The sequence below is a fragment of the Microplitis demolitor genome, chromosome 1, assembly GCF_026212275.2.
Source record: "Microplitis demolitor isolate Queensland-Clemson2020A chromosome 1, iyMicDemo2.1a, whole genome shotgun sequence".
NCBI classification, from domain to species: Eukaryota; Metazoa; Arthropoda; class Insecta; order Hymenoptera; family Braconidae; genus Microplitis; species Microplitis demolitor.
In genome coordinates this window covers 23,387,466-23,412,314 of record NC_068545.1, presented here as the reverse complement: position 1 = coordinate 23,412,314, position 24,849 = coordinate 23,387,466, and the positions used below count along the sequence as shown (strand labels likewise).

The window sequence follows — 24,849 nt, the reverse complement described above, 5'->3', positions numbered from 1 at the left end:
TCGATTTTTAATAAAATGTGTAATAAATAAAAATAATTAATTTTTTACAAAAAAATTAAAGGCTTTTTATTTTTTATTAAATTAACAATTTTCTCAGTCGATTTCATGTTTCGTAAATCTTTGTGTTATATAATTTATTTAAATGCTACGTTTAATTTTTTTAGTATTGATTTGCTACATCGATTTACATCGAAATCATGCACCATACAAATGATTTTTAAATATTTAGTGACCTAAAGAACAGCCGTCGATGAGTTTACGGTAAAAATTACCGTTTTTATTTAACTTTCGGAAATCTGTGAAGAAAAAAATAATAAATCATATACATTTATATGTCGATATATATAATTGATATATTATTACGCGATTTGATTGGGCTTATGTACAAATTACAAGTATAGGGACGGATAAGTGCGTTACATTAATTAATATATTTTAATTGCCCGGTTAATTAAAGCGAAACAAATAAAATATTTATTTATAATAAAACATTCTATACATATTTTTATAATTATTATTTATTATAATGGACGAATTTTATGATCACATTACAGGTAAGTGCTCACTATTTTTTTCCAGTACGAACACTGTTACTCGATGCCTTATATTTTAATTTTTAAATAATTTTGACATTTTATTTAATTACAGGACTCAGAGTACTCACACTAATTCTCCAAGAAGATTTTCATTACAAACATTCATTTTAAAAAATTTAAAGTACTCGAAAATTCGTAATTTAGTTGCAGAAACTTGCGCAGCTGACGTGCACAAGATGGCCGACTTACATAAAATGGCGTCTGCGAGTAACGAATACTTAAATAATTTAGTCTTTTTAATTTAATGACTCATTTATAATTAAACAAAAAAAAATAATAACAAATTCAAAATATTTGAGTTTTGTTTTTACAAAAATAAAAAAAATGAGACCTGCTCTATTTCCAATAGAAATAAAAAAAAAATAGTACTGGTGAATAATCGGACAGAGCAACTTTAATGATAAAGTTTTGTAACAAAAAACAAATAATAGATAATCAATAAATTTTACAGTAATGACTTAATGACCGCTATAAAATATATCTTAGAAAGCTTCTACTAAATGATAAAATTAAAAATGAACGACTTGTGCATTGAACACTACACACGTTTGTCAACGTGGCGGTAAATATTTAAAATTCAATAATAATTAATCTCTATTTATATTTATATATTTTAATATATTAAGAGAATCACTAAAAAATATATATTTATATAAATATATAAATGTATATAAATATCTCTGTTTTATACCGTTTAACGGTTAGCTGCCGACGAAGGGCTGGACGGAATATATAAATTAATATATTCAACTTAAATTACAATATCATATTTAGTTTTATCATGCTCCCTTTCTATCCTCATTCTCGCTCGTAGAAATCCTCCGACGCTGGGAGAATTTAAATCGCATAACATAAAAGTGCACATGTTTTTTAAAAATCGTGCAGTCATATCTATCACAACACATTTGATTACTTATAATTGCAATTCTCAATTACAATTAAGCGCTAATTAAAATAAGTTTGAAATTACTTTTCTAATTAGAATTAGAAGTTTAAATATGTATATATGTATCCCTAGACTTCTGTTGAATGTGTTTGTATCCGTACTTTTTTCTGGGAGCCGTTTCTTGACAGAGTCGGGCTGTGGGTTGAGAAACCAGGGTTCTGGATCCCCAGAGGTTTTGGCTTTTTTAGTGAACTACGTAGTGGTGATGCTGCACTTCCGACACTTCCGGAAGTCGTTACTGACACCATCGATCCATTATTGGCACCACCGACATAAGGTTTTCCACTTGCATCAGTCATTGAAATTCCTTTAATTTTTAATTTTATTATTATTAATTAACATCAACCTCAAGTATTTATATGAAAATTTTTAAATTAAAAATTTTACAATCCTAATTTTGTTACCAGAAAAATCGCATGTAATTCTAGTAAAAATTTTTGCCCGAAAACGCCGAAATTTCACAAGTTTCAATAAACAGGCCGAAATCACACTAAAGTCATAGAATTTTATTAGAAAAGCCCGAAAATCATCCGAAAAGTCGCCGAAATTTAATTATTCTTACAGCCTATAGACCGAAATCAGATTAAAGCCGTATAATTTTATTGGAAAAGGTCAAAAGTCATTTGAAAAGGCGCCAAAATTTTGTTATTTACAAACAATAGGCCAACATCCCGCCTAAGTCGTAGAATTTTATTGGAAAAGGTCAAAAGTTATCTGAAAAGTCGCTAAAATTATTAATCTGAAACAAATAGACCGAAATCCCACTGAAACCATAGAATGTCTTTAGAAAAGGTCAAAAGTCACGAGAATTTAATTATTCTTACCAAATAAGCCAAAAATTATCTAATAAATTAAGTCGGTCTACTTTCGGTCATTTTTTTTTTTTTTCTATAAAATTACAGAACTGGGAAAAATTACAAGTTTTTGGTTCGAGCAAATTTCAGTCGCTCAAAAAAAAATTTAATTACACGCATTTTTCCGGTGCGTTATTTCGTAACTCAAAAATATCTATTGACATAAAAGTAATTTAAATTAAATCATCAGCGAAGAGCTGAGGAGTAAAAGTAAAAAAATGTATTACAAACATAAACAATATTGTTTGAGGTAAATTGTTTCTGAAAGCTTCCAGAGTGCAATCTCATTCATGCACCGCTTTAGGTATGTGTGCAACTCGGGTAAATTCACGGAGACATGGCAATTTACCAGACTCCCTATACACTCCGTCATACAAGACTTGACATTTCTCTCGTGCACTCAGTATCTAAAGCAATTGCTTGTTCCTAATACTATCACTTGATTGATATTTTTTTAATTTTGCTGAAGCTCCGCTTGATAACCCGAACAATGAATCACCGCTACACGGCATTCGCATCACAATTACCTTATCTCGGCTATAATATAATTAGTAAATAATTATCTGAATCATACCATTGGTGGAATTTTCTCTGTACCCGGGATTATTTATTGTCGTAGAACGTACATCAATAACATCCCGTATCTTGGTTGGATCTCCTCCTCTCCTGGCATAAATACCCTCGTAAATAGAGGATATAAGGACGCCGAAATTCAGTACTATTGCGCCCAACTGAAACAAAAGTTCTGATAAATAACAGGAGTAAAAAAACAAATAAAAAGTGCTGGTGTGTAAATTTAATAGCAACACTTTACTTTTCATCCCCATTGACTGCTGGTATTTTTTACACCCGAACAAATCTCACCGGGTTAAAAAAATAAATTTAATCTTCCCGAGTAAGAATTATTTTATTGGCGGAAAAAAATAATTTACTATTTTTTTTTTTATCACTAAAATTTACTTGGTCTGATGGTGATAAATTTTCATATTTTATAAAATAAATAATTATTATTTAATTTACTAAAAACAATAAAATACCTTTCCACGTTTTTGTTTCCGTCGTTCCATTTTCACTTCATCTTTAGCCTCTTTCAACAAATTACGCGTTCTTGTGTTCATGACAACTTCATTATTTAATATAATAATAATAAAAATAAAATCTAACCCTGGAGAACGAGTGTACAATTAGATGAATTTGCATAAGGAAATTTATTTGAGAATCTAATGGCCAAGCAATAAAGTTTTTTGCTGAAAAAGTCAACTCCTGCAAGAGCTCAAAAGACGACTGAAGCTAAAACGGGGTCGCTGATTGTTTTAAAAGTCTGTTGACTAACGTTTACTCGATATACGTCTCTCATACTAATCGCGAAAGAACCAAAGACACCTGCGAATCGTTAACATCCGCAAGTGTCCCCCAGGTGTTACATTAAACCTCTGCTCAGAGGCTTTACGAAGATTTTATTCAGTCTTTCATATCTACGCCCACTACTCCATTATTATAATTAATAATGGATTTATAATTATTATTATTATTTTTTATACTCTAAGCTCTCTTACTCCATGACCATGTAAGACCTTGCTTCTGCGTAGTAAACCATCCGCGAAACGGAAATTACGCAAAACTAATGCTATCCATACTGTCAGTAATCTATAGATACTTAATGTTATTTTAGTACGTGCACTATTACGTACTATACAGAAAAAAACCGATTTCTTGGCGCGAAAAAATGTATTCTGGTTCGAAAAAAAATTTCGGTTTTCAATTCATAATTAACAAAATTTCTTAGAGCGAATAAAAATAATAATAAAATTTTTGAATTTTTTTCTAAAACAGTAAATCATAAAAAAAAAATATTCGAAAAAATTGCGCGTGTAGTTTTTTTAATTTCCTACATGTGCATATTTTTAGTTTATTTTTTTTTTAATCATTTGGTTCAATTTTGAAAAATTGCACATAAAGTTTTGAAAATTTTTTATGTGCATATTTTTTTTTTTTTTTAATTTATTGTTGAAAAAAAAATTCCATAAATTATTAATTGTCTACTAACTTCAAAATTACAAAATTTTTGGCGCCAAAAAAAATTGTTTTCTGTGTATTTTTAAAAAAAAGTAAATTTCAATAAAAAAATGTTATTTGTTCATAAAATAATTTTAAAGAAAATAAACTTGTAATGGACGTAATTGGAAACTAAAATAAAAAATATTTTCAATTAAATTATTATTTCAGTAATTATTATTTCAAAAACTTAATGATTAAACAAGTGTGTTTGTCTGATTAATTAAAAAAAAATAAAAAATTAATTTTCAATAAATTTAAAAAAAATTTCTGATGTAAGATAAAAATTGATGAAACTTTTTGACCCAATTACCGCACACTTGTCACGATTTAACAGAAAGGTGTTAAAATGAGAAAATGTCAGGGAGTTTGTAAATTTTAAATTAAAGTTACAACTACGTCTGAGTGTTAAAATTCAAACCCGAGTCATTAGCTCATCATTAACATCCTTGCCGCTAATTGTTTAAGTAATTCTCGTTGAGAAATTTTCACGCTCGTGAAAGTCTCTTTCACTTACAGCCAATCACTTAAGATAGCAGGAAAAAAATTTTTAAAAAAAACTAAACACTTTTTTTCCTTTTAAATAAATTGCCATTGTCGCCCAGTGTTATGTAAATTAAAAAAATTATTTAAACTTGAAGCTTTTATTTACAATTATTATTCACAATACGCGAGTCGCCCACTTCGCCAGTAGACTGATAAAAAAAATACAATAACAATGAAATCGATTTTAAAATTGAAAAAACTTTCTTTTGTAATTAAATAAGTATTGAAATGAGCAATAAATATTAATAAAATATTAAAACTTCTTAACATTTAAATTACCTGCATATAAAAAGCTTCTCCACGTGTAATAATATAACTATTGGCTCGGTCATCAGTCTGCATTGCAAATAAACTCGCAGCAACTATCGACAAACAAGCTGTGAAAATAAATACTTATGTTATTATTTGTTCTGTAATAAATTAGCGAATTAATGTCCGGCTATCGCACAATGAAATTTTATTCGTCAATGACGCAATGAGACTTAAATAGTAGCCTTTGATATTAATCGAGCACAAGGAGGAAGAGGCATTGCCCGTTAGCCTTAAAAAGGATTTATTTTACGAGCTGGTAAACAGAAAAAAAATTTTAATGCCAGCAAATCCTGAGCGGAACTATAATAGAGCTAGAAAGAAGCTTAACAATTACTTTAAAGTACTCATATATTTTCACTTAAGGTAATTTATATTCTGTTTTATTTTGTAAGTATCAAAGATATTTTTTAGCTCTGTGAAAAACGTTTGAGGTAAAAATGGAAATTTAAATTTTTTATCATTAGGCAGCCGTAACTAGAATTTTTATTTTTTCTGTTAATTTTTTTTCGTGGTTTTAAAATGGAATTCAAAGCCGTAAGATGGGCAGTGGTGGCTGAAAGTTCACCTAAAGCTTACAAGTCCAATGATATTCATGCTTGTAAATTTTGAATACTTGAAATTGGTTATTTGTCAGTTTTCAGTCATCCATTAGTCATCTTGATGAAAAGTCTATCAAAAAATCTGTCGGAAATCTGTCAAAATTTATTATTAGTCTTTATGTAAAAACAAAAAAATTCTCATGATAAATTTCTATATTTAGAAATTTTTTTTTAATTATGAAACATTTTTAAAAACAAAAATTGGTCTCTGATAAATTTCAAGCAATTATAAATTATAAAAAAAAATTAGAGAATAACTTTCTTTTATACAAAAAACATTTTTAATTTTTACCGCGAGAATTTGAAAGTAAACATGAAGAAAAAAAAATCTTAAATGTAATTACCAGAGAACTATATAAACTTACATATGTAATAATATATATATGATAAGAAATTTGATATATTACTATTTCCTGTGTGTTTCTGGTCAAATAATACTAATACCAAATATGAGCCATTCTATGAAAAAAAAAAAAAAAAAAAGTACAAGGCTTCTAGTCTTTCTTAATTCTTGTTTTCGTGGGGATTTCCTCGTACTTATTATTTAAGCTCTCAACAATCCATCATTTCCGCTCTCAAGATTTCTCAGCAATAAAATTATTACGCAGGAACGATTTTCATGATTGCTTCGGCTTGTATATTAAAATTAATGACTTGACATTACAAAATTGTTTCAAGCTCCGCTGATGATTTGTTGGGACATTTGACAAAATGCTTAAATTTTATTTTATAATATTTTTATTTACAAGAGTACGATATTTATTTATTTGTTATTCGTAAAGTGGCTCAGAAATTAATATGATTGACATTCAAATGCTATAGTGTCATAGTAAAACTGACCCACTTTGGCCACTTGCAAAAAATGTATGCGAACAAGTAAAAATGTTTTTGAGACGAGTAAATATTTTTCGCGCCAAAAAAATTTTTTTTTCTGTTTATTTGAATTTCTATTAGCTGGCCAACATGACCCGGCTTTACCATGACACCATAGAAGTTCAAACAAGAATAATTTCTCCGTGACGTTATATTTTAATGATTTAAAAAGTAAAAAAAAAAAAAAATACTTACTGGCCAGTGTGCCAAGTGCAACTTTGCCGATCAAGGCTGTGCTGTATGAGATTACCATTCGCTTCGCCGAAGAGGCCATGGCTAGCTGGAGTACTGCCAGTAATACTAAAATTGCAAGGAGTCCAGATGCTATTGCCGCTGCGATTCCAGCGACCCAGACCACCACTAAACGATTAATTTATATATTACTAAGTAATTTTATTTGCAATTAAAATTATTTTTTATTTTAAATTATTATTTCAAACTTACTGACTGGCTGAAATCTGGATACGCCAGTGCCGCATCTTTCCCGGTTATAAAGTAACAGTTTGCATTGTCTCCAAGGTCCGAAGTATCCTTTTTCCGCAGATATTCCAGCTGCAAAAAAAATTATACTGTGCAATAAAAATTCTAATTTATTAAAATATAAATATCATGTCTATAAATATCTTGAGAAATACTTGTATGTATAATTAAAAAAAAATTACTAGTCATAGAAAAAAAGTAATCAATGTGTCATGTGAGCTCTCGGTTTTTTTCCACAGATTATATTAAAAAAAAAATTTACATTTTAATAAATGTCATATATTTCAGAACTGGATTACAATTTATGTGCACCAGTACTAAATTTAGGTGCAATTGTAAGACTGAGTGTCTAGTTGACTAAATTTGCATCGAGACGACCCAGTTGGCAGCCAAACTATTGACCAAAGCTCGATAAAAATTAAAATTTTTAAATTATTACATGGGTTTTTAAATGCAAGCTGATTACGACTAGAGTTCCACAGGGAATTTGATTATCGCCCGATTTAATATATTATATATGAGCTTAGTTTGAATGTCTCGTGCGAGTGCACGTAACACTTGAGTAAAACCGATCGATAAAGTTTAATTTAAAGTCATTCGATCAAGTTCATTGAGGTAGTAATTCATTCGCTCGGTCTACATTTCCAAGTTACACTTTATAACTTAAGCCGAATTGAATCACTCGGTAGAACATAGATAGTGTAATATGATATTCGTACTCGATCGAGATTTCAATTTATTTTTATCTTCTCTCACGATGATCGATTCTGTCTTTTGATTTTATTTATCGTGCATACTGATACTTTCATAAATATATCATATTTTATAAATAATTAATATTCATATCAAATTTTTTAAGCCCTGATCTGACTTTTGGATCCTTGATTACTGCAACTATCGTAAGCTTTCATACCCTAATCAAAAAAAATTTAATTACTAATTTTTAAATTCGTATCGAAATTAGTTCCATTTCAAATTTAAAAAATCGAGACAGAATTTTTTTTTTACAACACGGAGTTTATTGATTGCAAATTTTTATCATTAAATTTAATTAATTAAATAAAAAAGTATTTTTTTTTTTCGATACGTGATTGTAAGTTTTCTCGAAAAGATTTAATTTTAAATAAAAGTTGAATAGCAATCTGCGAAGGAAATCAGGAAAACGAATTTTCACAAATGGATCAATCCAATTGAAAGACGTTTCCGGTGGTAAATTGCGCAGACATCTTCACACTCAAGTTTCGAATACATGTCACATAAATCACCTACAACCCAAGATACTCAAATAAAAAATTTCAAGCAAATTTACAGAATCAAACTTTTTTATTTTTCAATACACTGCTGCGTAAAAGTAAAATGCTATAAAATAAGTTTAAATAAAAATAGTCTACACATATATATGGATAAAATATATTCAAAATAGGTTTATATATGATCATTAAATTCAAAAGACAGCATAAAAAGAATGATAGTCACGTTTATGTTTACCGCCTGTGCAACATTTCCCATCTTATTTAGCCTGTACCCATTTTAACAAGGAATATAAATTGCCATATTTACAACTACACGTGTTCAATATTCATATTTATCAGGTTATATAACGTCTATTTACCCGGCGATAATCTTAAATAAATTCAAGTAATCGATAAAATAAATTATCAATAAAAAAAAAAAAATAATTTTATTTTCTTTTTAAATTTCCCGCCTCAAACTCGATAATAAAAAATAAAATAATTCTTATCGATCAGTTTAATGACCTGCGTACTATTTATTGGTTAATTTTCTTATCAAGGTTCCTGCAAGGAAATAAGACCCGGAACAAAAATAAAAGACAATGGGCACAATGCAAGTACAAGCCGAGGAAAAGAAACAGATTGGAGAATAATGCCTCAGCTCGAGCCCCGGATAAAAATAATATAAAGAGTTGATTTAAAAAAGCGCAAGGTGGAATGCCTACAGAGTAAAGGTAACTCGATTGACCATTGATCAAATCGATTGCTACGGATAATCGACCGCGAACTTGGGGTCAACGAACTGTTACAGATATATTACTCATTATTTTAAAACTCAAGACCTACCATCCGTCTTATATATATATATATTTTTTTTTATTCACCGCCAACATTTTATAGAATATTTACCGTAAGACGGAAACCCACCAGTGTATCAAATAGATCCTACCCAACCATTCAATTCACATTTTATTTCATTATATTTTATAGAACCATTCAGTAGAAAAAAAAAAAAAAATTAATAAAAAAGAGGCAGCAGAGGCTTTAGAAAATAAACTATTGTGCTGTAATTAATAAATAATTATTAATGAAAAAAAGTCGGCAATGCGGATGATGTTAACAAAAGGCGAGGTGAGGTATGGTGTAAATAAAAACATATTATATAGAGATTGACCAATAATTATTAACTACAATTCAGTGATGGTTGTACGTTAGATAGATTGGACGCGATGACCTAAATGTGTACATATCGTATGACGATTGCGTTATAGGTAGAACATGATGTGCTTATTCTAGTATTCAATATAAATACCCGCTGATACTTAATAACATGACGGTAGATGTTGTATAAATATATTGATTTTAAAAGACGAAATAATTAATGGAAAAAATATTTTAGATGTGAGTCAATAGTAATTACTGCGCGCAATTTTTTAAATTACTGTTTACTTTTTAAATTACGATGTGTGTGGCTATTGGGTATTATTAGTATTTGTAATTTTGCATTTTCAATGAAAATTAATAAAGGGAATGAAGGTAATCATTTGTTATGAGTTGGGAAGTCAGGTGAAAAAATTTCAAGTCGAAATAGTAGTAAAATTTTTTTTCGGCTGAAAAGTGGCTGGGAAAAGGCTCTAGTAGTGAACATAAGGCCGAAATTCAGCTGACTATGGAATTCAGGCCTAAAAACGCCCGAAAACTTACAAATTTTCGGTTCTGTATTGCTTGAAATTTTTACGATTTCTAGAATTTTATTTAAAGAAAAAATAATATGACCGAAAAAAGGCTGACTCAATTTATCAGCTGATTTTCAGCCTGTTTATTAAGAATAATAAAATTTCAACGTATTTTCAGCCTTTTCCAATCGAATTCTACGGTTTTGCTATGATTTCGGTCGAAATCAGGCTTTTTTCAATGAAATTGTATAATTTCGACGTGTTTTCAGCCTTTTCCGTTAGAATTCTACGACTCTGGTGTGATTTCGGCCTATTAATTAAGAGTAATGAAATTTTTGTGTGTTTCCAGCTGACCTCCGACCTTTTCCAATAGAATTCTACAGGTTTGGTGTGATTTTGGTCAAATGCAGGCCTCTTTCAATAAAAATGTATGATTTCGACGTGTTTTCAGCCTATTCCATAAGAATTCTACGATTTTGGTGTAATTTCGGCTATTTGTGAAGAATAATAAAATTTTTGTGTGTTTTCGGCTGACTTCCAGCCTTTTCCAGTAGAATTTTACGTTTTTGGTGTAATTTCGGTGAAATTTAGTCCTTTTCCAATAAGAGTATATAATTTCAGCGTGATTTCGTTCAAATATTTTTACCCGTGCTGACACAAAATGAAAAATTAACTTTTTCGTTGAATAAAACTGACAATAAATGAAATAAAATATATTTTTTATGGTTGTGAGCATGACTAAGCGAAAAAAAACTGAAAATAATATAAATTTTGTAGGTAAATGAAAGTACGATACAAGGTCTTGTGTCTTGGGATTTAAATATATGGTTGAATGTATATTTATATGTTATGTGTACTATATGGTTATTACGCGTCTAGATATTATAAATTTTATCATACTTGTCAGTTACAACACAGCTCTATTCATAGTCGGTATATATAAATATATACAAACATAAATCGTAAAATGTGGTGGTAATTGTATCGATAACCGTGAGAGCCCGAGTACTTGGTTTTAAGCGCTCGGCAATTCATTCTAATGCAAGTAATGGAGAACCTTTTTATTTTATACTTTTATTTTATTGCTCATTCGAGTGAGATCAAGTGCAACGTCTGTGCTCTTGCAGTAACTATTTTTTTTTATTGTTATTTCTTCCTCAGCTCTTGCCACTCAATCGGCTCAGAAAATAAAAAAAATATTTTTAAATTTATTATTTAATAAATTTTTTACGCCGATTAAAAATGCCAACAAAGTAAAGATCTGGAATGGATATTCGCCCATAATAATAATCATCAGCTGGGATTGGTTTTGCTGATCATTACATAATAAATAAAAAATTTTCATTGATGAAAACGAAACCGTGATTTAGTAATGGGAATATATATTTATATTTGCGGTTAAAAAGGGATGGTTTTAAAAAAGAATAGAAATGGGATTTATAAAAGACGAGTATTTATTTATAATGTATAGAGGTGAGCCGACAGTGCTTCCGGTGGACACCACCCGGAACACAAACTCACTAGAGCGTATATATCAACTGGACAGAGTAATTTATCCCATAGGATTTTACCTATAGGCATTTTCTTATTACAAATTATTCACTCATTTTTTATAAAAAAATTTTTTTCTTCTCTCAAACTTTCATTTATTTATTTATTTAAGTCCCGGAAAAAAATTGGCCCAAACGAAAGTAATTTGACGTCTCAGTGGGCGGGTTTTAATGATGACCCACAAGATTTAAAAATTCAAATTATTGGAGCATTCCCTCGTAAATTTTCTAAACGTAAGCAGCTTTTTTAAAAACTGGTAGCTGTGTAAAAATTAACCATCTGGTTAACGGAGAGTTAACAGTTATTTTTTTAAAATTAAATTGTGTTCCGCTAATTTTAAATGGACATTAGAGCAGATAAATTGGTTAGTGTCGGGACGTTGGAGGTAAAAAGTTAATAAAAGAAGATGGAATTTATGGGTTATTTGTTTTTGAATAAATGATTATTGTTATTAGATAATAATGAAAATAAAATGTGCTTAGAGCGAGAGCTAGCCAGTAGTAAACGGTCTAACGAGCGGGTCATTTTAAAATGGACCTGATCTATGTTAAATGAGAGCTATTATCGACATGACATCCTGCTGGCATACTCTGACATTACAGATAAATTAAACACGCAAGCCTCTCTTACTTGCTATATTTATATACACAGGTCTTGCGAAATATAAAACAATTTACGAGTTTAATTCGAATAATAGTTAAATAATAGGCTTTTAAAAATATTTTTAAATTACTGTTATTTGAAATTTTTTATAATTTCATTTTTAAAAATATTAATAAGCTACACTCTCATATCTCTCAGAAATATATAATGAAAATGATAATTGAAAAATATAAACAATCTCGCGGTATGTACAATAGCTGACGGGTGAATTCATCGTGGCATTTACTATCTTTATAGACAACATTCTAGTTCCGGTTTTGTTTTACTTATTTTCATTATGAAATTATGAATTTTCTCACGGGTTTTATTATTGCCCGTGAGATATCTACTACTTTGACCTGTAAACTTGACTCACACAGTAGCTTCACTTTAACTTCCTCGAGATTATTATTATCATCCATGCTACCAAGATTTAATTATATGCAGCTATTGTATGTAATTGGTAAATGTCAAGCGCAAGAGTTGTATATTTGAGTATGAAAAATAACTTGATTTTACTTTCTTTAATAATTTGACTTTTTTGACCTAATTTACGACTGCTATTATTTTTTTTATCTACATTTTGACTTTGTTAACTTTATTTTGGCTAAAGTTCATTTTTTTGACTCGAATATGAAAGGAGAAAAATTTTTTCACCGATACTGAGACCTGGGTCTAGATTTTCGATCGATTTTCTATAGAAAGTTTTAGAGGACCATCCTGGCCACAATTGGGACGTCTGTTGGATGTTCGAAGGCCTCAGAAGTATCAGACAAGTCGTTTTGTAATCAAGATTTTTATAATTAACCTATTTTTGAGTCATTTATTATGAATCTTAATTTTTGAATTACGGTGAAAATATTGGTCGTATTAAAAAAGTTTTTAAACAAAAGTTGTAGGAAATTTAATTTTCTAAAAAAAATATCTCTTATGATTTTTTCTTAGGGCGAATAAGAAAGCTGTAATTTAAAAATTAAGATTTTCATAATTAACCAATTTTTGAATCATTCATTATGAATCTTAATTTGTGAATTACGGTGAAAATATTGGTCGTATTAAAAAAGTTTTCAAACAAAAGTTGTAGGAAATTCAATTTTCTAAAAAAAATATCTCTTATGATTTTTTCTTAGGGCGAATAAGAAAGCTGTAATTTAAAAATTAAGATTTTCATAATTAACCAACTTTTGAATCATTCATTATGAATCTTAATTTTTAAATTACGGTGAAAGTATTGGTCGTATAAAAAAATCACAAGAGACATTTTTTTAATAAAATTAAATTTCCTACAACTTTTGTTTGAAAACTTTTTTGCCAAGACCGATATTTTCCCCGTAATATCAAAAATTTGAACTACTCATTTCAAAATTAAGGCAAAAATCTTCTCTATTCATTACTTTTATTTATAACAATAACTTTCAAATCCAATTTCTCATTTTTTAGTCCATGGTCACAACAGAAAATTGTCAAGAGTAAAAAAGAATTTTTAAATAATGTCTAGTTCCATTTTTTATCTTCTTCTCCCATCCCCCGACTCCATAACTAAACATTATGGAGAAAAAAATTCTACTTAATAGCTCATTTTTTCCAGGTTCTTTTTATTACCGAGATTAGTCTTCTTAATCACTTAAAAAAAAATGTTTTAATTGGGAAAAAAATAAACTACTGATAATAATAGTTTCAACATAAAAAATAGAATAGATAAATTGATGATCAAAGTCAGGGTAATTAGTAGAGTTTGTAATTAAACAAAGTAGTTATCGCAACAAGAGAAGTAAAAGGGGACAGAGAACAGAGGATGCATGCAGGCGACAATCCAGAAAAAAAATCTCAAGATCGAATAACAAATGAAGAGTAAACTGGGATAATTAGACCAGAATAGTCCAGAGGTCTTAATGAATACCGTTATACATTAGCCGATTAAACGTCTAATTACAGATTAAATAAATTTGAAATTAAATACAAAAGTAATACAATTATTTAAAAGCAGGTATCAGTTTCAAACACTCGTAAATATATTTATTTAATTTATTTAATGATATAAATTATAAGGCAGAAAGTATTTACGGCAGTAAAATTGTAAGTAATATATAACAAATTTGATGATTTGAAATATTATGTTATTAAATATATGTTTACGTTTACAGGAAATTGATTGGACTGCGAGATGATACAGACCGGGTAATATAAATGATTTCACGGTGTCTATGCTCTGAAACTTGTTACAGAGGCTTCAAGATCCTCTCCTTCACCGTTGACTGCATTTCTAGTTAAGCTCACGTCTAGCAGGATAATTATCCTCGAGCGTAATATCCTTGATACTATTATTGACCCTGACGCATTTTACCCGACCGAGGCAAGCTCTGAGCAACATCCTCTTACCCGGCCTTACCTCAACTTTACCTCGTTTGTTACAACTTCCTTGCACCTTTGCACGATCTCTTTTATATAAAAGACAAGATGATGCTGCTGCAAGACCCTGGGAAACTGAAAATTCCTTCAATACTACGAGCCTCTTATGTAATTAACCGATTAACATTCTCCAGTCAGAATAGAAAGGGAAGTTTAACATAAGTTTTATTACGCGACCGAGTGCTCGTCGCGCGACCCAAGTAACCCAAGCGACCCAGGTTCGAGTCCCGGTCTCGGACTCTCGCGACAATTAATTCTTTTATTTTTTTTTTTTAGGAAAAAACTGAATAGCTGATGATAAAATTTTTTTCTCGGGCACAAAGGACCAGGTGTCGACTGAGGCTTCAAGGTCTGATATTTTTCTACATATGAAATTTAAAAAACTTGTATAAATATAATAAAGTCTCATATAATTTGTATGCAGTAAACATCTGTGTGAAAGAATGCAAACCGAGGAATGTTCGATTGATGACGCGTGCAATGCAATCAAACAACACAATGCAGGTGAAGTAACACAAGCAACAATACATAGTTACATATTTTAATAATACATAATAAAATAAAAACTAACGACGCAATAAAAATAAACGAAGCAATTGTTAAATAATTAATTAACAATGAAGATTTCAAATAATAAACAGACTATCTTATCGCGAATCGGCTAAACCACTTCCGGCTACAGCTTACCAACACTTACTTGCATTCAGGTAAATATACAATAAAGCTACAGGTGAAAAATATTCTTTTGACTATTGAATTATATGTTATTCTATTCGTTAGGTTATGTTTCGCTGACGGGGACAGAATGTGTCTACGAGTGTAAATCTGCAGATATATTTTGTTTGTATAGACGTAAGACGTGCTGTATTATATGTACAGTATATTTGTATAAGTATTCCCAAAAGGCCGTTGCACTCACATCACGGACTCTCGACAACTCGTTGGCCCTGCGTGTATAGCGGTACTCTCTATCTCTCTCTGGGTTTTTATATTTTTTATTCTTTTTATTATTCTTTATAATTCACATGTGAACCAACACACCGCAAATGTGTTTTTGGTCGTGGGACGATGAGTGTAACATGAGAATACTTGAATTACCTGTACAGCATTACTGTATAACTTTCATTTTATCTGATTTGAATATATATTTCTGTCGCTAATTTAATCTGAATTATAATTATATTTTAATTAAAACAATAGTACATTTTTAACAATTGATTTTGGGTAGAATTTTTTACCGAAAAGGCTAAAACTCACTGAAATTACTCTGAAAACGTTAAAATTTTATTGGAAAAGCCGAAATTTCGCTGAAAACCCACCGAAATTTTGTTATTCTTAATAATTAAGCAGAAAATTTTAAATAAAACCATAGAACTTTGAAAGTTTTTTATTTTCGGGCAGTTTTAGTCCTAATTGTCGGCCTAGAAAATTTTCGGCCTTGTAATATATGACCTGGGCCTTTTTCGGTAACTTTTCGACCAGCAATTCGAAATTTTTCAAATAATTTAAATTTTTTTACCTGGGGTAATTAAAAAAGTATTTAAAAATAATAATTATTTTTTTTTGAAGAGCTCTAATGAGTAAAGATACTAATTAGCGTTAATCAGCTGAATAGTAATAAATAGAACTGTACACCCGCCTCCACAGCAACATAACCATGAGGACAGCAACATAAGGAAATAAAAAAGAATGTATTTATTGGGTCATTACATCTTTTTATCAGTATTTTTCTTTTCCTTTTGCTTTTCCTCGGGTATGATATTTATTTGCTCTTTTCGCCACCGCTCAGAGTAATCAATTATATTTAATTCAGCTTTCGTACACAGAGAGTGGAGTGTAGGAAGCCCCGTTAACTGTGGATGCGTAACAGTACACCTCGCAACACCTGTTAGACCATCTACTTACTTCTCTCATACAACTACAACACCCGGACTTATTACCTAAGACATTATTTTACTCTTTTCACTCGTAAAACACCAGGTAGTAAAATACCTGCAGTCAATGAAATTTTTTTATTTTATTTATTTTACTTCACTGTCTGCTTCACCGTCTACTTGACTATCTGGAGTCTACTGTCTCAAGTTTAATAAATTCTGTATACTATAGTATAAATAAATAAATTTATAAATAACTATTTACTCATTGATAGAAGGATAATTTGTTGACGATAAAAAAAATATTTTTTGTACTATATATAATAGAAAGTATTGTTCTTGTATGACACATGAATAATTTATTCATGACTATGTATTTTTTCGAACTTAGTCATCATTTTTCTTTAGCTCATTCGTGGAATATTGAAGTAAAGAAAAAATTTATTTAATTATCAATTATAATTAAATGTAAAATTATTACTAATATTTTTTTTTTTATTGAGAAATTTATTTATTAATACCAAATTTGATTTTTGAAAATAAGTCACAAAATTTTTCTATTTTTTTATAATAAAAATTATGAGTGTGAGTGTAGCAGACATTAGAAAAATTTTAGATTATTAATAAGTGGAGTAAATAATGAATAAAATAAAATTTTGAAAAAATGCGCATTTACAAAATTTTGAAATTAATAAGTGCATTTTTTATAAATATTTTTTTTTTAATTATTTACTATATTTATTTATAGTTTAACATATGAGTGTGAATAAAGCAGTAATTGGACAAAATTAAAATTATTAATAAGTTGAGTAAATAATTAATAAAATAAAATTTTTAAAAAATGCACATTTGCAAAATTTTGAAATTAATAAGTGCATTTTTAATAATTTTCATTTTTTAAATTATTTACTATATTTATTTATATTTTTAAATTTGACAATTTTTGCAAGAAAATAAATTTAAAAAAAAAAAATAATGGATTATTAAAATAAAATATGATGAGGAAAAAAAATAGATGACATGTATAGATATCTCATGGGATGACGACAAAGTATCGTTGAGAAATATAATAAAATCTAGAAAATAAGAAATATAAGGAAAAGGGAAAGATGATCACGATGGTGGCGACTGAATCACCCATCAGGGATCTTCATAACATCCTACAGCTATAATAGCGTAATAAAAATAGCAAAAATAATAATAATAATAATAATAATAATGGATTATACACATAAATATAAAAATATAAATATAATAGTTTGTCGTAAATGTATAAGAAAATTAATTAAGTAAACTCACGGTGTAATAACGATAAAAAAAGCAGACCGCTAAGTAGGTCAAACGTTATTTCCGGTGTTTTTTTTTCATTTTTGTTTTCATGTTTAATATATGTATCTCTTGTGGGGCATGATATGATAAAAATCGTCTCGTCAATGTTTCTGGTTTAGGTGAACGCGAACTTTTTTTACCGCAACAAAGAATCGTTTCTTTTTGTTAATACCACTGACGTCAAAAAACAAATAGTAATAATAATAATAATAATAATAATAATAATAATAATAATAATAATAATAATAATAATAATAATAATAATAATAATAATACATAATAGAATTATTATTATTTTTATTTTATTCAATTCATTTAATTTATTGTACTGATAAATTCTATTCTATGTCCGTCTGTAGTTTCAAGTTAATTTATATTTTTATGAATAAAAAAGTCCAAGGCTTCGCTTGTGTTTTATTATCGATACTATTTTTACCACCGACCACTTTACCCGCAATACAGAATTTAAAAAAAAAATTTCATTCTCTAAAAATGCGGAAAATTTTTTTATATTAATACTTCAACCAGAGGAATTTTTAAAATTTAAAATTAGCGGGAAAAATGCGTCTAAAGCCAAACAAACTTTCATGCTAACGAAATTTAATTTTAATTTAATTAAAAACCTCAAATTATCCGATAAGATAAAATTGAAATTTTAATACAAAATAAATAGACAATGAAAAGTAATCAGTCTGACCTTGTTTTAAATATAATTAAATTTTCGTCATAAAATAAAAATTTCTAAGACTTATTTAACTCATAACTCATTACACAATTAATCATCTTGCATTTTAAATTACGCAATTGCTAAAGTAGAATAAAATCACGTCCTTGCAACAATTGCAGAAAAAAAAGAAAAGTTGATAATACCAGAGATCGCTGACTTAAATTAAAAAGAAAATCATAACAATAACATATTTATCGTCGGACGTCATAAAGGTCAATATCAACATCCAGATAAAATAATTGTCTGTTGTTTTCTAAAATAAATATGCGACTCATAGCCTTAACGAGAATAAATTTGATTTAAATGTCAAGTCATTTCTAACGGGCTGGATCCCAGCTGGTTAATAACAATAATAATAAATAAATAAATAAATAAATAATAAGATTGAAGAATAAAAAAAGCAACTCACGGTCAGGACTGGTGAAGTAGCCCCACGTCGGAGTTGCCGTTGCCGCAGATTGCAAGACAACCGCGAGAATACCCAGGACCAGAGCACCCGCGGCCCCACGAGCTGCCAACGCGCGATGTTTTCCTCTTCTGGGATCGGTCGTAGTGGCAGCGATCCCGCGCACACCTTGACGGTTTCTCGTATCCGCCATTCTTCATACCGTTGTCCTCAATTATTTCTGTCTTTATCTCTCTTTACAAGACTCCAATCTTACAATAATATTTACTCTATTTATTTTTATTTAAATATTTATTAATTCATTAGTAAATAATTAATAGTGGCCTTTAACAAACCAGTTGATTATTTGCTGCATTAAAAACCAGTGGTTGGCAGCCTGATGTCTAGTAAAGATCAAAATAGAAAACTTTCTCTTTACCGACCTCGCCAACGGGCACCGCAATCTTCCATTACACCATATAATAAATACTATTACCAAGACCTGTATCGACTGTCTTCAGAGTATAACTATCTGGCAATATTGTTACTTTATATTTCAGTATATCTATTGGATATTTTTCAATATTTCTTATCGGACAATACCATTGTCATTATAAAATTTAGCTTACGGCGAATAACGCACAGATAAATTTAAAATGTCTATCAAAAGTAACATATGAGTGAGTGTACTTCCTATTTACTCAGTTGTACAAGCGATAAAAACATTTCATAAACCACCTGACGCACATAAATTCCTGCGTTATCACAGAGCCTCTTTTACTTGAAAAATCAAGCTACTGATTATCGAAAATTATTTATCATTCTCTCTCGCCTTCTTCTCTATGTCTACTCAGACTATGGTAGGAATTTTTACGGACTTTCGATTTTAACGATCAAAACAAAAAGAGTTCTGTCTGTGGGTCCTCCAGCGATTCCTAATATCCTTTTTGAGGATCTAACACATGAGCCCTCGAAGATATCCGCAGACTCTTCTTCTTCTTCTTCTATTTCTTTTTATTCTCGTTCTCCAGGATATACAATATACAAAAACCGGTTTAGCTTAACAGCCAGGTAACTTGCTAAAAATAATTCAACTTGGTGTACCGGTAACTTCTTTTCAGTACTATCTTCCGGGACGGTCCTTACCATTTATCTTCACTCAATCCACAATCTTAACTTTCACATCCAGACTTCCTGAAACAACAGAATCCCTGATCATTGTCAGCAATCATCAGCCACCTCAGTATCCAACACACCTAAATAAACTATCGGTTTCTATTACCGATTATCCTCTCTACACACATCTTCGTCCTTATGAATCTCCAGTCATAAAAAAAAATCCCTCCGAACTCTCCATTGACTCTCATGGTCCAGGATTCTCAATCGAAGATCTGTAGTCGTACAATAACAAGTTGTAAAAATTTTACTGCTTTCTCATTCCTGCCTCATCCCTTGTTTACCCCGTGAGACTCGGCTTCGTCCTTTTTACCGGCATAACAACTCAACTTGTCTACATATACACATACAGTATAAAATATACTACACCAACAACATATATATTGTGGTATGTAGGTCGTGCAGGTAAGCCCGATACGAAAGACCAAATCGCGAGAGAGATAAAATATTATACAGGAGTCGTACGCGCCTTCCTTCCTCACAATTTCCCTTCGCCCGTTTCTTCCTCACCTCCTTCGCCTCCTACTCTTTATTATATATATACACATAGACATATAATACATACATTTAGCGACGTATGCAGTATCGTACAAATATGTACAGTGTATGTACCCAGGTTATTGATCACAACTTCTCTATCCTTAGTTACAACTTGCATCTATTTCTCATTCTTCGACCAAAAACTTATTTTATTATTTTTACTTTTACTTTTTATTTATACCTGGCCAACAGACCCATCGATAACAAACACTATTATTATTTAAATCACTTGTTATGGGTAATAAACATTTTTAAATTTTGCTAATAAATAAAAACATATCACATTGCTATTGAAATTCACGTCACTGCTTGATTGATTTTAAATTTGACACAGTTATTTTTAAAAATTGACGACTTATCAGCATCGAAAATTGGAGAAATAGACAATACGGACGGATTAAGATTTAAATTACAATAATTACAAACACTTGTTCGGTAGGAGAGGGGTAGTAGCGGCGGTGTTATTCGGTGTAAAATGAAATAAAAAAAGTATATGTATTATGATAATGTTTGTACCTGCGCGCAATGTAAAAAGGTAAATTTGGAATCGGAGACGCGTGTTCGCGAGTCTGCGCGTTAAGGCACACTGACGAGCGGTCTCTTCCACAGCACTTAACTCCGCCGCGGCCAAACTCATACTCATACTCGTACTCATACTCAGCTACTCGTAACGTAGCAAACTTTCTCGCTCTCTCGTATAGTACTACACACCTTTACTTCTTTATACTTCTTTATTCTACATACATTACACTAGTTTACAATTTATCTTTACATATCACAACTTATCTGACTATTTATTATCAATTCATTTTATTCTTTACTCCAAAAAAAATTATCAATTTTTTATCATAAAAAAAAAAATTATTTTTCTGCGTAGTAATTAAATTTCTAATAGAAAAAAAATTGATTTCGTCCACTGACATTTAGATTTCATGTCAATGAACAATCAACGTGACGTCACGATCAGATTAAAAATCTGGGTTTGAAAAATACATTGAAAAAAAACATTTATGAAATAGAATTAGTGTTTAGTAACACAGGGTCACTGATGTGTGTTGAGTGAAGGGAATAGAGAGGCAAGTTGTATGTTGTCTCATATCGTAAATTTACATACATGTATACAAGTATGAGCATGAGTATTGGTACCATGTACATATTTATATAGATACATATGTGTACACGCAATATTTTACGACGAGTTTTCAAGGTTACTAGCGTCCTCCTGTCCTCTCATAACCGTCTCTTACGCAACGCATACCATAACTCGCATCTTTGCTGCACGAATATCAAGATGAAAATAAAAACTGATAGCTCGGATTATTTATACCCTTTTCCGCGGATTATCACAGCCATTACGGTACTAGTTTTTTTTTTTTTTTTTTTTTGGTAAACAAAGTCAGCAAAAAAATGGTAAAAAAAAATTATGGGCGGAAAATTACTTATTTTATTCTAAATAATTAGAGCGTTTAATGAGCAATCAGTAGCATGTGTTTTATTTATTTATTTACTTTTTTTTTTTTTTTTTTTTTTTTTTTTTGTTGAAGGATTGAATTTGATGGAATTAGATAAATAATAATATTAAGAACTGACATTTATAAAATAAATTGTATTAGTAGTTTATAAGAGTACTCCTCGTAATTTACTTTAAAGCAACACTTGAGTGGCGTACCGAGTAAATTGCTCTGATGATACGTGCTCGAGATTGATCATAGACATTTTATACTCTCACTCAATCCACTAAATTTTTAATTTCACCTCATTTATTTTATTTGACACGCTATCGACATTCTGTAAATTGAAATAACGTTAAAAATTTTTCACTCATGGGTGACTTGATTAAAAAATTCAAAAGAAACCTTGAGGAATTTAATAGTAAACTAGAAAATATATAAAAATGTCCTTAGCCCAATTATCGCGTGAGTATGCATTTGTCCGTCAATTTTTATTTTAAATACTGGGAAAATTGGAAAAGTAGACTTGAAAATGAGTGAATAATTGTACATGCATGCGTCGATATGTGACATGCAAGTAAACTTATGGCATGTGTAGATATACTGAAGACCATACGCCTACGGTATACTATTGTGTCGTACGATTGTCATGTGAATTTTTTTATCTTCATTACCGAGTCACCGTTACGTCGTAAAAATCTTGTGACTGCAAAACTAAAAAGTTAAAAATATAAAAACCTGGATTACAGATACGTAAAAAGCGACATTTAATTTTTTTTAATTTTTTTACCTGTAAAAGTGCACTCTGAAAAAATAATAAATTTATTGTACTTATTCAGAATGCTGTCATCGAATATCAGAAAATAATAACCCAAGGAATACTTTATTTATATAAGTAAAGTCTTGTATGAAAAAAAAACTAAAAAATCCGTTTCTTTGTACTGAAAGACGGGTAATTTTTCTTTGTTCTTTAAAAAAAAAAAAAAAAAATGAAATAGTGGATATTGAATGCAAAGTAACAAAGTATATGTTTAGTGTCGTCTGTAAATGACAAGACTTTTGCCGGTTGATTTGTTCGCTGCATGCACGAACGAAAGCAAGTCGTCGAACCTGCCGTGACCTCTCAGCTAAACGCCAACTTGTCCATGTTTCTCTTCCTCCTATCTCTTGCCAACTTATATTTTCAATTATTTATTATTATTTTATCTCTCGTAGGCATTTTTCACAAACTAGTCTTGGATCGTAGATCAGCAGGATTTACCGAGTCCAGTTATTGCTGATTCATATTTAACTCATCCACACATAGATGCGAATTAACATACATAGATCCATGATGTATATTAATGCATATATATATGTAAAAAAAAATAATAATTCATGGCACGTAGTCAAGGAAGACAGAAGTAATAAATTTCGAGACTGCCAAAAATAATAGCGTCTTCCTGTTCTTGTATTTGTCTTAAAGACAATGCAAACATTTGTCTCCAACTTGGTATACTGTACAAGTAGTTCAAACACACTACAGCTGACTAACATGACACGCCACACCTCGAAAGACTTCAGTAGGTTAATTTTGTTTATTTACTTGTCATATTTTTTTTTTTTTTTTTTTTTTTTTTTTTTTTTTATATACTGGATCATCTGCGCAGATACTGAGCGAGAGATGAGCTGAGATCTTACACCTTCTATCCGACATGGCCTGAATCCCATTGCTGACATCAATGTAATCCAATAACTTTCTGAGCGTCATTAATTAATATGACACCATTAATTGTAATTAATTATCAAGTAAAATTACGTGCTGGTAAAAAAAATTACGATGATTTTGATCACGACTCGGGATCGAAAATTGATCAAGCTCCGGACTCGAGTGGATAATGATCTGGAGAATCAAAGAATGGAAGAAAGTCGGGGATAAGTAGTTTGGTTTGAGGGTGTACGCATCAATGTGACATAAATAATTTACGACAGAGAGTGACTTTAAATTGAACGTAGGTCGACGCCGCGGGGTTAACGTGGTTAACCTCCCGGAGTGCCGGAGTACAGCGAGGCGAGCGTGTAAGATCGAGATCTCAAGAGTTACGTACCCGTTACGACATATCATAGTATTGTATTATAGGTACTGCCTCGAGGCGACGCTTTGCATAGATCAGCACACGCGATCCTTACACTATCGTCGGCGCACCACTTCCTTATTCACGAGATTTTAATTGCCCACCATTTCGTTAAAACTTCCAATTTTTAATAACTACCAAAAAAAAAAAAAAAAAAAAAAAAAAAAAAAAAACATAATAATAATAAAAGTAAATATCTAGAAGTGGGGCTTCAACTTTAGCCCGGTATATTTTTTTTAAATCTTAGGGGACGAATTAAAATAATGAAAAAAAAAATAAAAATTAATTTTTTTTATTAATGAGTCAGTTTCTTCTTTGGGATTTTTTGAAAAAAAAAATTTCAACTCTGTAAAATTGACATCTTTGAGTTGCCAGCGGTAAATCTGTAAATTTGACAGTTTTTCCTGTAATTTTGACAGAGTCTTTTTTCCATGAATGCTGCAGGATAAAAAGGACAATAAAAACAATGGATTTGAATGAGT

The 24,849-nt window shown here is 30.0% G+C and overlaps 1 protein-coding gene across 3 annotated transcripts; it reads right to left on the bottom strand.

Annotated features, from left to right (window-relative positions):
- Nucleotides 1–451: 451 nt before the first annotated feature.
- LOC103580051 (uncharacterized) lies at nucleotides 452–21,420 on the bottom strand. 3 transcript variants are annotated; one of them, XM_008561659.2, is made up of 7 exons: nucleotides 19,443–21,420; nucleotides 19,111–19,358; nucleotides 7,226–7,333; nucleotides 6,977–7,141; nucleotides 5,277–5,374; nucleotides 2,971–3,127; nucleotides 452–1,849 (listed from the first exon to the last, which is right to left on the bottom strand). In XM_008561659.2, exons 2-7 carry the CDS (start codon nucleotides 19,298–19,300, stop codon nucleotides 1,611–1,613), a joined length of 957 nt encoding a protein of 318 aa, XP_008559881.1. In that variant the 5' UTR covers nucleotides 19,301–19,358; nucleotides 19,443–21,420; the 3' UTR covers nucleotides 452–1,610. The 3 variants fall into 3 exon arrangements, with proteins under 3 accessions (XP_008559881.1, XP_008559882.1, XP_008559880.1); XM_008561660.2 differs by having other exon boundaries at nucleotides 19,111–20,280; nucleotides 20,343–21,420; XM_008561658.2 differs by having other exon boundaries at nucleotides 19,111–21,420.
- Nucleotides 21,421–24,849: the final 3,429 nt, after the last annotated feature.

What these genes read in the sequence shown, in the direction of transcription:
- LOC103580051 (XM_008561658.2), bottom strand. Translation starts at nt 19,300, where the DNA reads ATGGCGGATACGAGAAACCGTCAAGGTGTGCGCGGGATCGCTGCCACT. An exon ending in TGCACTTGGCACACTGGCCA is followed by an intron (nt 5,375 to 6,976) that starts GTAAGTATTTTT and finishes TTATTTTCACAG; the next exon opens with CTTGTTTGTCGATAGTTGCT. An exon ending in GAGAAGCTTTTTATATGCAG is followed by an intron (nt 3,128 to 5,276) that starts GTAATTTAAATG and finishes CTTTTGTTTCAG; the next exon opens with TTGGGCGCAATAGTACTGAA.